This window comes from Seriola lalandi, unplaced genomic scaffold, assembly GCF_002814215.2.
Source record: "Seriola lalandi dorsalis isolate HSWRI2012SDOR001 ecotype SW California unplaced genomic scaffold, Sedor1 jcf7180002054062, whole genome shotgun sequence".
NCBI lineage: Eukaryota > Metazoa > Chordata > Actinopteri > Carangiformes > Carangidae > Seriola > Seriola lalandi.
Genome location: NW_019524615.1, coordinates 105779 through 120794, shown reverse-complemented (window position 1 = coordinate 120794; position 15016 = coordinate 105779). Strand labels below are relative to the sequence as shown.

The 15016-nt window shown below is 39.6% G+C and overlaps 1 protein-coding gene across 1 annotated transcript; it reads right to left on the bottom strand.

Moving 5' to 3' along the window:
* Positions 1-4: 4 nt before the first annotated feature.
* Positions 5-13489, bottom strand: jazf1b (JAZF zinc finger 1b). Its single transcript, XM_023403065.2, has 5 exons — positions 13252-13489; positions 5310-5382; positions 4411-4607; positions 3105-3274; positions 5-1888 (listed from the first exon to the last, which is right to left on the bottom strand). Exons 1-5 carry the CDS (start codon positions 13364-13366, stop codon positions 1712-1714), a joined length of 732 nt encoding a protein of 243 aa, XP_023258833.1. The 5' UTR covers positions 13367-13489; the 3' UTR covers positions 5-1711.
* Positions 13490-15016: the final 1527 nt, after the last annotated feature.

Genomic DNA, 15016 nt, shown 5'->3' with positions numbered 1-15016 from the left:
TGAATTTTTAGGCACACATTAGAGGAACTTTTATTCTAAACGTAACAAAAGTTTACATGAAGCAGCTTTTTGAAGAAATACAGTACATCACCATTAGTTTTTCTCCAAGCGACCTCTGGTTTTGCCTTTTCATACACATTATACCATTGGGTTTTTTTCTAACTCCAGAAACATATGAAAATATAATTTAATGCACTTAACACATGACAATACATTCACTGTACACTATATCAAAGACTTTCCTCCATACTGGCAGTACAATACTGTCACAATAGTTCCTTTACACTAACATCCATGCAGTGGAGATGTTACCTAATGGCTCATTGTTGATAAATCCTGTGGCATCTTATGATCTGCAGTTCATTATTTAAGGGATGACTGACATTATTATTATGGCACAAAGTAGGAGCCACGTGTGTTTCTCTCACAGCCGAACAGCAGGACTGTGAGAATGTAAATGTGCTAAAATACATAACTAATGCTGGCGCTCTTTTTTTTCTCCCATCCATGACACGGACAATCAACGTGGTTTCATTAGAGTCGGTGAACAGCAAACAGTCTGGACTGAGCTGTGTGCATTCAGCTTAAATTGTCTGAACTGTCAAAATGAAGCCATATAAAAGATTTGTACTGATTGGAATGGTTCACAATTCAAGGCAACTACTGTACATACAGAAATCTCAATACTGGAAACACTGGAGGTTTGGTGTACATCTTCCCTTGGAGCAATGTAGAACTTGCACATCTGCTCTGAAGGCCTTTTGCCTCGTTTCGGTAGCTACTGAACATATACCAGAAACGAGATATTGGCAAAAAAAAAAAAATGCTAATTTGTTGGCAACTTGTTACAAAAAGTGCTTCAATCCCTCACCTTTAAATAGCAAGGACAACTGCTTATGTCTTTTAGGAAAGTGATTAGGAACACTGGGAACAAAGAGTTCCCATGATCCCCATTGAACACCATAAATACGATCAGAACACTTGGGCAGGATTGTGGTGCTGAAATGCTTTCAAACGTCACCTGAGATCATCCTTTGGTGCTCACACAAGTGTTTGCAGATGAAAAAAAGGGTGTGTAATACTTGTGATATGAAAGGAAAGTAACAAAATCCAACAGCTGATTATTAACATCAAACCTGATAGAGAATGAAACATGTACAAAAGTTTTCAGGTTGGATTTCTCATGTTATATACCACACATTCTGATTGTTGTCATTTGCCTCTGTCACATTTTTTTGGCTCATGTGAGACAGAGAAAAGGAAATGGTGCCCCCGTTTCTCAACAAACACATCGAAATCTTTCCTTAGTTTCTACTGACTGCACACTGCCTTTAAAGCAGGATGGCCTACTGTACATGCAAGGCTACTCGTGACTTGGTGTGGCCGCTCTGTAGGCTACAAGCCCTCATCATCAACAAGCACCATATTATCAAAGAAATAAACTCAGCTGGATAAATGATAGCTTAAATGTGCAAAATACAAAACTGTGAACTACATAAAGATTCAATATTCTGAATAAAAATTAAAGATGAATAATAATACATTTATACCATGCAATCAAAAATAGTGTCATAGCAAAGTGGGGTAAGAGAGAGTGAAAGAGAAGGGGGAGGGGTTTGAGGTGGAGAGAGAAACAGCCATTGCTGGTGATGATGGTGTTCAGATGATTGGGAGGTGGCCTGAAGGATAGTGCTGGTCACTCACTCAGTCTCTACTGCTGCATCTTACGGATGATGTCAGTAGAGATGGGTGGGTGGAAGTTAATGGTGTGGTGGCGGAGACCCTGAGATGTTTTGTAGCTCTTCCCACACCGGCACTTGAAGGGTTTGCGCACCCTTATCTGGGTTCGATGGCCGTTCTTGGCATGATACTTGATCCCATTCACATTCTGTAATCAAGCAAGGAAAATGAAACTTTGCGGCATCATGTTTGGACACGTTTCAGCCAAAATCACTGAGCATGAGTATGTTGACAGTAACAAAACTAGCATTGGCTGAGCTTGGCGCAACTGCACTACATGGCCAAAAGTATGGTTCTCAAAAATAACATGTGTATGTTACTGATGGATATCTCATTACAAAACAATGAGTGTTAATATGCTGCTGTATCAGCCTCCACATTTCTGGGAATGATTTCCACAAACCTGTAGGGATTTGCTCCCATTTTACTGAAGTCAGGTACTGATGTTAGGTGCTAAGGTTGGGGTCTCAGCTTGCGTTTTGAGTCTTCCAAAGGTGTTGGATGAGGTTAAGATAAGGGTTATGCGGTTGACCTGAAAGCCGAATGATTAAGGTACAAATCACAGGGGCTCATATGCCCTGAGCATTAAGGCCCTGGTTTGACTCCCGGCCAGCCGGCACATTTGCTGAATTTCCTGTCTGTCTCTTCTGGTTCTATTGAATAAAGGCATAAAATGGCCAAAAAATAACTTAAAGAAAAAAAAAGTGAGGTTTATGTACAGGAGAGTCAAGTTCCTCCAGACCACACTCAGAAAACCTTTTACATATACACCTGGCTTTGTGTACTGTCATGATTAGACAGAAAGGGCCTTCCCCAAAATTTTGCCAAACTTGGAAGAATATTATTGTCTGCAATATCATTATATATCACTTTTGGACAAAAAAAAAAGAAAAGAAGTCACCAATCCTGTCCAAAAGACTGTAGAGAGGAGAAATAAAATGTTTTCTTGTTAAAACCCTATCTTGTTCTGCCCCTGAACAGATTCCTATCGCTGCCTGCTGCCTCAGACTAAGTCATCACCCATAACCCTGTCATTCACGTCAGCAATGCAATTTTCTCAGGCTGCACATAATTTATTCCAACCGCCACACCAGATGTGAATGGAAAATCCTGTAAAACTCCACATCACTGAAGTGGACTAAATGTATGTATGTATGTTCTTGAACTGCTCAGCTAAGAGCCGATTTTCCATTATCAACAGCAGGGAATCCATTTTGACGTTATGTGAGCAAAATAATCACGTACTATATCACACTTTGTACAACACAAATAACTTAGGTCCTCTCTTTGCATAGTAAAAATATTTCACACTGTTAATTTATGTTTAAGCTATAGTATGTATTCCAGGAGGAGATTAAACTTACCTTGTATCTCTTTTTACAGCCTGGGACAGGGCAGGCAAAAGGCTTCTCATCTCCTCCGTTCATGCACATGGAACTGAGGATGGACTCAGAGCTGATGGCGCTCTCTGTGGTCCATGACTCATCACTGTCAGACTCCTCAAAGTCTACCTCCTCTTCATCACACTCACTACCTGTGGGTGGGTGAAAGACAGAAAGTCAAGTAGTAAATGACTTAGGGCATCAATACCAGACATGGGATCATACACACTGGTCTCCAAGAAGCTCTGATTTATTCACTCTTTGTGACTCATCTCTGGCCTTTGAGCCTTCAGGCTCAAAAGCATGGACCTTTCTCAGCATGTTTTGGGGCAGTGTTCCCATAATCTCTATACTGCATGTGTTACAGTGCCCACGTTTTTGTAAAGACTGAAACATGCCAATTGTGGGAAAGAATTTACGCTATTCATTGAGGTCTTGGGGTCAGTGAGCTGCAATTGTTTTTATCAATTAATTGAAGATGTTATGCCAGAAAACGGCATACTTTTACAAAACAAGGACATGAGTACATGGGAAAACATGTTATGTAATGTACACTGGAGTGAATTAGACAAATTAGCTCGACTGTGAGAGTTGTCCCTGAGCCCTCTGTAGCTTGAACGGGAGCTGTGTTATAAAGATGTTTTCTCAAGGCCAGCATTCATCTGCAGGTGATGGACAATATTTAACATTTTACTGTTAAATGTTGCCGAGAATTTAACAGTAAAATGTCACACAAAGCCATGTAAGGATCAGCAGGTGGGATGAAGCAATACCCGAACATGATTTCAGTTTCAGTTAGTGAAATACAAGGATGTTAAGCCATTACATCTGGAAATGCACTGCATATATTATGATTTGAAAAATGAATAAAGGGATGACATCACGTGCTTCCTGCCAATGTATTGACAGTAATTACAGCTAAAAACTGTGCTTTTATCTTCACCTACCACAGTGAGTGAACCACCCACTTCTTTCCTTATGATCTGACAAGGGGAGCAACCTTGTTATTTTTTTAACTTTTTTATTTGATCCCTGAAATGGACAATCACTCTTTCCGTACCCATCTCCATACTATAACAAGGTCAGAGCACTTTGTAAGCTGGCAGAGATTCAGATGGTCTCCAGCTGAGTGGATGTTCGCCATCATGGTGCCTTGAAAATGGACCTCCAGGATGGAAAGTCAATCTCTTTACTGCTGCACCATTCTGCTGCCACCTGTTCAGTGTGTATTCCACTGCAATTAAATTCCAGACATCTGACTAGAGGTGAGTGTGTTCAGGACGGTTACCTGTAGGCGTACTGCTGCGGAAGGAAGAGGAAGGGGTGATGGGTGGGGTGACTGGAGGGGTGAGGTTTCCACTGGTATGGCGAGGGGGTGTGGAAACACTGCTGCGAGACAGATTGCCTGTCAGAGAAAGAGACAGCTTGGGCTGCACCTTCTTCTTCAGGGCATCATGTTCTCGCCGTGCAGCATCTGTCATGAACCTAGCATTGTGGGATATAAGACTGGTCAGGGTTTGCAATCTTTTTCATGAAAAGAGGGTCACCTCATTCAGTGGCCTGCCCTGATGTTTAGAAAGCACCGGCATTAAAGGTTTGCTACTGCAGAACACATGCTCGGAAAAAGTATCATTGGCTCCGTTCCCATCAAAAAAAAAACTTCCACCAGGGTTTATGATGGATAGTAAAGTCTTTGGTAAATGTGTATCATAAAAATGAAATGTTAACATAGACATTGTTACAGCTAAAGTGGAATTAACAAATTAAGTGATAACCACATCAAGATGTGTTTGTGAAGGCAGGGAGACAGTGGCAGACCTTCTAGTACACTGGTTTGTTGCATAAGGCTTTTAAAAACCACTATTCAAGCACTATATCAAAGACGACTGGGATGAACCCAGTGCAATAAAAAAACCCGGCCACCAAATACTGAGGCAATTCATCTAAGCAATCCACCAGATGACATCTGAATCTGCTGGTAAAACCTCATAGGAGCGCTACATGGGACACAGTAGTAATACTCACTGATGTAGAGCACTTTTGTAGATAAATCTTTACGGGGCCAAGGACTTATAACATTAATGTCATAATTATGTTAGATTTTAGTAAATTTATAAAGTCAATTTACTCATAATTGAGTAAATCGACTTACTACATAAGTGAAAATCCAGCTGTTGTTTTCTTTACCTGTTGATGTAGCTGAGGGCAACATATGTCGGCTGCTGCTGCTCCTGCTTCTCCAGAAGTCGGGGGTCTGTATCTGAGCAGGCGAGAGAGATAGAGAGTGGAAGAATTAGGCACATAATGAACCACTAAACAGTGGCATAATTCAGTAGATTTACAAAAAAAACAAATGTCGTATAAGGTGATGGGAATAGCAGTGTGTTTGTCTTTATTTTTGCAGTTTTATGTTTTGTTGCCAATTTGTAATGGCCAGTTCTACTTGTACTGGAGTCTTTGCTATTTAGAGGATGAAACGTAGCACGTGCGATACTCCACAAGGCCCTTTACATTTAAATAATTGAATCTCCTGCATCAGATGAATGTGAGATGTTGTGCTGTCAAACAGCATGAATGCTCAGCTGACTACATGAATAAAGGCCAATAAAAAACTATTCAGTGAAAGTAATCAAAACGCAGGATATTGCGCAATCTGCAGTACAATTTGTTTAAACATGATGTCATGTGCCACTGTCTAGACTACAGTCACTACTGAGTAAAGTGAGGCTGGAGAAGCTCCATGATTTTTTTTAGTCTGATACTTGTTTCTTGATTTATTTCCTAGACCTCCAGGAACTGAGTCTCATCTTTCTGAAGCCTGATAGTGCTACACTGTTACTTATATTTAAAATACACAGCAAGAAAGTAACATCTCAAGTGCCCTCTCTTTTCAATTTCCATTGCTCTTTTTGAAAAGCCGCTCTGCAGACACCACATTGCTCATACATGACCACACTTGACACATACTGTGTTTTCCCATGCTGTGCTCCAGACATTCATCTTGCTCAGCGGTGCTAAATGTACAACAATAGCCAATCCCCACACCCTGAGGTGAAGTGGGCCTGACTTCAAACACTCTTCCCACTGCCGTCCATGTGGGAGAAGAGAGATGCCCCATAAAACAACAGTGTCTACCACTTACCAGCTGAGCCTCCCTGTCTGCCTCTGACAGAGCTGTGAAAGACTTCTACCCCCAAGTGGTTAAAAACTATCGCTTTGTTTCCATCCACACACCCATTTACACACATAAACACTTATGACTAAAGCTATTTGTGACATTAAAATTAATCTAAATTATGCTTTTTTATAGCACAATGACTATGGGATAGCTTTAACGAAGTCTGTATATTCAGTGAGTAAAGAAACAGCCCAGTTCTACTTGATTTAATTTAAAAATGACTGGCAATTATATAAAACATATGGAAATAGTGTAATTAAAGTTTTCTTGGTTAAAGGGGTAAGCAACACCTTTGTCAGGCTGTAATAAAACTTTGAGTCATACTCTATTATTACTTCCACAGCTTTTGGGCTTTCACTCCTGTTTATTTGTTTGGAACATAAAAACTAAAAACAGATTTCCATTAAATTTCATGCTGGACAGAAAGACCCTTTACTAAAGAAGAACTGATTAGATTTTCTTAGACTTTTTTCACTGTAATGGGGATAGAAACCTTATATCAAATACTTATATCTGCAGGGACAACGATAGGTCTGGGTACAGAATATCAATACCTCTTGAGTGCCAGCTGAAATATGTTCATACATAATGCTTGTTGATATTCTTATGAGTTGCATCAGAAATTTTTACTTTATTTAGACTGTATTATAGCTCTTGCATAGCGAAGTCGGCATATAATACTTAAGGTACCAAAAAGGTGGTACTCACACCATAACTTCAAATGCTCAGTTCCAGCTAAGACATTGAATAAAAGTTGGATATTTGTTGGTGTGTTTGAATATATGGCCCCACCCACAGAGGAATTTGGGTGTCATCTGGTAGCCATAATAACAAATTTATGTCAAGTGGAAGATGGACAAAAACTGTTTGAAAGACACCAATGTGGCACATAAATTCAAAATGCAGAGATACACATGTGCACACATAACCATGCCTAAAGGAAAACACACAGCACAGGCTGCACGCTGTATTTTAACAGTGTCAGCTACCAGCTTAATAATGTCATGAAGAAGGTGAAAGGTGATGTTGACCAGATAAACTCAAACACAAACCACATTTAAGTGTACATGAGAAAGCACACATTTTAGAGGTCTAACCGAAATCTAAGTCAACAAACCAATGTCAGCCCCACTTAGGGTGTCAAAAGACACCCTTAGCATCATCCACTCCATGGTTAAGGCCAAGCCACTCGGTTGACGATAAAATAGTGGCAGAGTTTTATGGTATTGGCAGGTAGAATAGCTCAAACCTCAGCGTCTAAGGCTCAAGAGGTTTTTCTCAAGGCCTCAGTCGTAAGCAAGTGTTTCATTAACAGTGGATCTATCCCCAGTGAGAGGGACAGCACACCTCTCTCCACTCTCCAGCAAAAGTCATGGAAATACAGAGTAGGAAAGACACATTCATAATGGCACTATTCCCCTGCCAGTAGGCAGTGCAGAGACTATTCTGAGCTCTGTGTGTTGGTATGTGTGTGCGTGAGTGCACCAGAAATCCTTCCTAAGATCCCTAATGAGCCTCCAGGACCGCTCAAACAGCAGTGGATCAGTCTGTTCCCACACACTGTAAATCACACACACCTCAGGTGGGGACTGGGGAGCAGGAGGCCTGCAGGGGCCAGTTCACTGCAACCTCTGCTATTCTTCTGGGGCCACCAGCAGTCAAGGACCAGGATGAAGGCGCCTTTAGTAGAGATGGGAACCCCTCTAATCAAACTACACAGGTGGTCCACCTTGGTGGCCGACTATTAGAGGCCTTCTGAGAAACGAAAAAGGCTTTTTATTCACCATCTCCAATTCCAGTGGCAAACAATCACTTCCTATAAACCCCAGGGATTGCTGACATACATGGTATGTACTCTGACTATACTTCACTGAAGTATAGTCAGCTTTTTCGATCTTACAAGGTTTCCATTTTCAGAAAATTTAATTTTCTGTTAATTGCAGCTCTCAACAAGCAGAGAATAAAATGTAAAAAAGCTGCTGCGTTTGTTGCAGATCTCAAAAAATCTGTTGAAGTAATTAAAAACAGTTAGTGAAACTACACCCAGTCTTAAAAATGCATGAAGTTTCCATCAAGAGTTTTGCATTAGATTTTTTAAATGTGTTTCTTAAGGTTAAGGTCTTTGCAACGAAGCTCCTTATATGAAGTACTGACTAAGCTAGTTAAGCTAGTTGGTTAGCATCCATGTGTGAATGCATGTGAATGGGAGCATATACTGAATGAGTCAGTGGCTGCAGTGTCTCAGCACAGAAAACATGATGCAATAACATGTTCTCATTAGGGTCCCTATGACGGCCTTAAACAGGAAACCGAGGGACGCTCACACAACAAACCTTCCTAAGGCAACAGGGGAAGTGACGCCTGCTGCCCCCTCATAACGCCCTCCACGACCCTCTCTCTCTGTCACACACACACACCAGACACACAGCTCCCTCTCTCATTTCCACCAGCGTCTGGCTCACCCATCCACCCTCATGGCCAAATGCACTGTGGGGTAGAGCAGAGTGGTGAGCATTATGGTGACATGTTTATGGTGGCTCTGAGCAGCAGGGGACATTACCAGGAGTGGTGGCACAGGTAATTTATTACGATGTGACCTCTAAGGAGGAAATGAAACGGAGTCAAGCTCCATGTGTAAGCTGCCTTTGCAGGTTACTGAAAAAACATGGGGCGGTTAAAATGATCTATTGTAAATACGTTCGTCTTGAAAACATACACATGCACTAATTCATATACACATCCACAAAGACACATTTATAAAATGCAGAGATAAACACAAGAGGACACATACAAAAATACACTCATTAATTGCTGCCCATTGCATATGCATTAGAGTTGCAACTAACAATCATATTAATTTTTGATTAACTGTTTTATGTACAAAATGTCCAGAGTTGTGAGTTTTGTATTTATGTAGAAAGTATGTGAATGTGAATGTTTGGCCTTTTTGCATAAAAAATGACTGACACGATTAGCTGATTATTAAAATAGTTGCTGATTCATCTACTAATTTCAGCCAAATATGCATTTTCAACATAAATACCAGTGCTTTTATACAGTTAGCCAGTATTTACCATCTTTAAATCTGACTGTTCTCTAACATAGTTTTTTGGAAGGCTGGAAAACCTAGCAACACCAACTTGGCTTAAATCCATTATTTAAATTGGGTGGAATATCAGCTGTTGGGATTACACTTATTTACATGGCTATGGCCTATGGCTTTTAAATGAAGAATTCATTTGAAAAACTACATAAAAATAGAAACATGAAAAATAACTAATAAATGAAAAACGTTAGGTTTAATTTAACTTTTACAGACTAATATATGTAGCTGTAGTAAAGGAGAACCCCTTCAATCAGCAGCATTTGACATGGGACAATAGCATAAGCATTGAACAAGGAAAGTAACACATTTCAGCAACAAATATCCCATTTGTTCTGCATCAGACTACACACCCATGTTGTTTCATGTCAACACAGGCTGTACATTATCTCCTATACAAAATGTTTTATTGAGTACACCAGCTCCTCATGTTCCAGTCGTCGCACAGGAACAGGAGCACTGGTGTCAGGGAATGGGGAAATGTAATGAGGTCCACCAGGTGCACAGATCAGGAAACTAGTTACTGCTTCCCAAATTTATTACTTCCACACAGATCTTGGGGGTGCATACCAAAATCTTCTAAATGAGCGTTTAGTGAGGACTGGCAACAAACAGACACATTGTTACCAAGCTGGGACACTTCAGGCCATCAGTGTGCCTGGCCACAGCGGTATACCTACAGTATACTCACAGGTCTAAATAAGATAGTCACTGTTTGCTTCTGGACTACAGTGGCCTGGTCACTCGGTGACAAAGTAAACATTTCAGTAGCTCAGAGTGTGCAGTTGCTGGTGTCTTCTTTGGCTCATTAGCTTCTGTTCTCTTAAAGTTAGCTGAACTTGCTGACAAAGGTCTAAGTGGATCACCCAACACTCATATTACTTCAATCTGCTGTCATAGTGGGGGAAACAATAGCTGATAAATTATGAGTTTTAAATAATAAATTATGTTGACTGGAAACTATTTTAAATTTGAATTTTATTATAATTCAATTTTTCAAAGTTCCAATCCTCACTCTCAGGAAAAATATAACTCATCCAACACCTTGATGTCTATGTAAATATGTATTTTATATTGAAATCTTATCACAGATCTTGGGACAATTTACATTGTACTGTGTGACAGACTACAGTATACTTGTGTATGAGAAGTATCCTTTACATTACAGTTATTTCTCTCAATAACTGACTAATTCTCATTTCATTTTAAGTGTTTTCATTTATTAACACAAGGTCCTTTTAGCTGGTAACTAGTAAGCTGTGTTAATATCAAGAAAGTGAGTTTTCGTTTGTAGTATCCACTGTTATCTCTTATTGTACAGGCCAGCTCCCTGAACCCACAGCAGAGCAGCGCCACCCCTTGTTCAGAGACCTGACAAGCAGGAAGACTGGGGAAAAACAGGGACAAGAATGTGTGCTTGTTTTCCAGGCGCCTAATTATAAAGGAGAATGTGCTTTAAGCAGCAGGCCACCAGATGAGGAGGAAGACAGGCCAAATCAAGCACTCTCTCTGTAATTATGCTTCACAGGCACTTGGCACAACGTGCAAGATTTCGCACTCCTCAGAGTGGGCACAGGCCAGTGGACAAAGGAGGGGGGCAGCAAAGTTTTTCCACCCTGGGCCAACTAATTGCCTCATTATTCCCCAATAAGTCATTTGGAAGCATTTTTTTCTAAGGCTAACACCTCGGACACATGCACAGCACACAATCAGAGGGCAGAGGATATTAAAGCCAGTCAAGCAACAAACAAGAACAACTGAGACAGCTGGGCCTTGTCAGCTTCAATAATAAGAGTCTGAAATATTAGATTGGGAAACAGATGTAGGACCTCAAAGGCTGTCAAACTGTGAGGAGGGGTACTTTCCTTCTAGACCAGAGTTAGTTCAAAGACATAAATGCTTTAGCAAAAATGTGCAAAATATATTGTATAATGCTTAATGTTTATAATGTTTCTGACTGACTTCATTAAATACACTGATATAGTAATATAGTATGGAGGACCAAAACAGACAATAAATAAATAAAGTGATACAGAAGTTTCTATATATACCGATTTGCTGTTTTGATTATTTATGTACTTTATAATAAAGTGAATAGTAGTAACACAATACAGTAATAAGTAGACAATAACTTGGAAATGAAATACAAAATCCCTGGATGAAGCTCTGATATAAACTTAACAACATTATTTTTTACATATCACTGTGTAAATAAAAATAACTTTTCAACATATGCAGAGGTGACTAAGACTGCTTATAAGCTCATAAATTCATTCAAATGTTCTCTTTTCTTCACACTAGGAATACGTTCCTTTTAATGTCACTTAACGAGTTTAGTTGTGCTCTGATTAAATCAGCACTGACTGGAATTGACCATCAATTGCCACACAAATGACTCAAACAGAAGTCTTAAATTTTTCCAATCAGAAAAATTAGGCATATAAATGTTTCCATAGTGTCATCCATAATGACTCCTAATCTCTACATACAGGTAGTTTTTGTTATTGTGTTGCCCCACATCAACTAGAGGTGGCGCTGTTGATTGTGGTGGGCATGCAGTCAGGGAGGCATCATCTTTGAGCTGCTAGTATTTAGTGAGTGCTGATTGCAGTGTTTAGCATGTGACAGGTTGGTGTAGATTACTGTAGACCAACAGTGATGTGGGACTGGAAATGGTTTAAATACAATAAAATATAAATATAATAAAATGTTATTACTTTTTTGACCATGTCACACTTGTTATAGTGCTAGTCATAAAGAAAGGTCAGAGTCCAAATCTAGACATCATCATAGTAAGCAAAACAGTCTCTGTTCCAAAAGTGTCCACCATCATTGACTGGACAGACTAATAAAACAAAGCCTTAACAAACTACTATTTTCTTTTCACCAACCAATACAGTACCTGATATTTTTCCCCACCTATAAATGCTGACATACACCAAATATGGTAAAGATTAATATGGGATCTCTATATTAGATAGTAAATGATAACGTAATCACAGCATTATAAAGTAATAAAGTTTGCCATACTTATGATATACAAATCTGCAATAATAAGAAGCATATTTAATAATAAAAATAATTTTTTTCTGTAAATTTTTTAAGTAGAAGTAATATCAGACCAATACTAAGACTTATTTTAAAATGTATTATAGGCATATACATGTAGATACATGTGGGTAGATTGTGCATATCTTAAAACTACCCTGACAGACCCAAAAAAATGAATGCATGCATCAAAGATAGGCCATCGAGGTAAAAAATGAAATAGACTAGCGTAAACTCAATCATTAGAGAGTCGCATGATCATGTTAATCAATGTTTGATCCAGGTGAAAGCTTAACGCTCCTTAACGTGGTAAATAAAACATGTACGAAAGTGACTAGGATTAAGGAAGCAGTAGTACCCTGCTTCATTACTACTACTAATGAAATCTGTTGTCGTGCTGATGAAATAACCCGATCACTAATCAGTGTATCTTCATTGGCTCGTGCAGGCTGCAACTTAACTCGCGACGCTTCCAGCACAGCTCTGCGCGCGGGCCTTGCGCTGCAATAATGTTGCACGAGCGACCCAGCAGAGCGTACAGAAACGGTTTACCTGTCGGTGTTTCAGCGCGGCTCTGCTGGTGTTGCAGCTGCCCAAACAGTGATACAACGTTGATACAGAAACGCAGGTAGTGAACAGGAACTGTAATAACTACATAGAAACATCAACAGCCACCACACCTAGCAACAGGGTTGTCAGGACGCAGGAAGTAACTTGCTAGCTCGCTAACTTAGCCACTTCTGCTAACCACAAACCCCGGCCATTGCAGGCTGAGGCGCTCATTACTTATCAGCTCTCACCGATGTGGTTGTCCTCGATGTGCACGATTAGCTCGGCCAGAGAGTCGAAGTGAAGTCCGCAGCCCCCGAACCTGCACGCGTTGGAAAAGAAAGAAGCAGCGGCGATGCCTGTCATGGTCGCTGCTGCATTGGAAATGAGGGCAGGCAGCAGCAGCAGCAGCAGCGGCGGCGAGCAGGCGGCGAGCAGCGGGGGAACAGCAGGCGGACAGCGGTGCGAACAGCTGGAGCGGCAGGGGCGGTGCGGTGACTTCTCCGAGCTGCGTCAAACCAGCAGGAGGGAGAGACAACCACACCGGAAGTAATGCTTAGTAAGGTTTGGCTTTCATTAGAAAAGCTTAAACAGTAAGCAAAGAAATTGCACATAAAAAGGCAGATTTGATCTAATAATTGTGAATTATTAGATTTATATATATAGATTTATCTTAAGTTTGCCATTATAGTTATTTCCATTTCCACTGACTTCTCCATTTATTAATCCCCAAATCATTTTAACAAATAAATTAAGTCAAAAAAAGAAAAAAAGAAATTGAAAAACACTAAACATGAATACCGGTTATGAGACACTGTTAAATTATTTTTTTAAGGCTATTATGGCACCACCCTTAAATCCCAATTTATAATAATAAAAGACTGAGTGAAGTAGGCATACCTGTGCACAACTAGCGAAACTGTAACCATACTAAGTGCCTTTGGTTTGTATAACTTTGGTATGATTCTTTCAGTTATCACAATAATAATCAATTAATTTTCAGTTGGATCTAATCAATGTATTGGTTAAAATAGCACATTAATCAATTTATCAGCTAACCTTTCCATCAGTATCTAAATATCACCACTCAAGTAGTCAACACTAAATACCACTCAGCAGCCACTCTTTTAAGATTGATTTGACTTTGATGATAAAATCTAGAATGTTATTTATATTATAACAATGCATAGTTTACACATTGCAAGTGATTGCATTGTCTTTATTGGGATAATCCTAATCTAAAATAGTGGGGTTTTACAATAATAAATTAACAGAATCTATAGTGTGATATTTTATGATCCATGGTGATAAAATAGAACATTAAAATTTCAGCAAAGGCACAGTCGTCGTCGTCATCGTCGCCCCCCCCCCCCCCCCCCCCCCCCAAAAAAAAAGAAAAACTAGCATCAGCCTGAAGTAGTTATTTTTTAGTTTTATTTGTAAAAAAAAATTTGAAGGGAAGTTGAGTTTTTTGTGATTTAGTCTAACTTGACACATGTAGTTTGTCTACAGTTGGCAGGATGGGGGAGAAAGAAGGACTATCATTAACTAATTCCTTTGACTTTCAATGTTTAATTTGCCTCCCATATCTTACCTTCTGGTGTGTTTACTTTAACATAATGTGTGCTTTGTTTTAATTTGAATCCTATCTAAACCAGGATATGTGCCCACCTATATCCACATCAAAATGATCTAATAATTATTTATTGAATACGTATATATTCATAAACATATATTTAGTCTATACATATATATCAATAATAATCTTTTGTGAAACGTGTTATGTATGGATCCCACACTGGATCAAAAGCATCTTGTGGCCACAGGGTGGCAGTGTTGGTCAGCAGATATATATAAGTCATGTTCTTTGTGTTCGGTAATGTGGGGGTCTGGTACAACTATCCCAAACTTTACCAAGACCGTTGTCGTAGACACAATACTATTAAGTACTCAAAGGAAGCAGTGTCAAATATATTTGAAATATACAACATGTCAAGCCTCTTTCTGATGTTATTT

Bases quoted from the DNA above. Each gene is read 5' to 3' on its own strand.
- jazf1b (XM_023403065.2), bottom strand. From the start codon at position 13,366: ATGACAGGCATCGCCGCTGCTTCTTTCTTTTCCAACGCGTGCAGGTTC. The intron at 5,383-13,251 runs GTGAGAGCTGAT...TCGCCTGCTCAG, and splicing joins CATCGAGGACAACCACATCG to ATACAGACCCCCGACTTCTG. The intron at 1,889-3,104 runs GTAAGTTTAATC...GCTTGATTACAG, and splicing joins GCTGTAAAAAGAGATACAAG to AATGTGAATGGGATCAAGTA.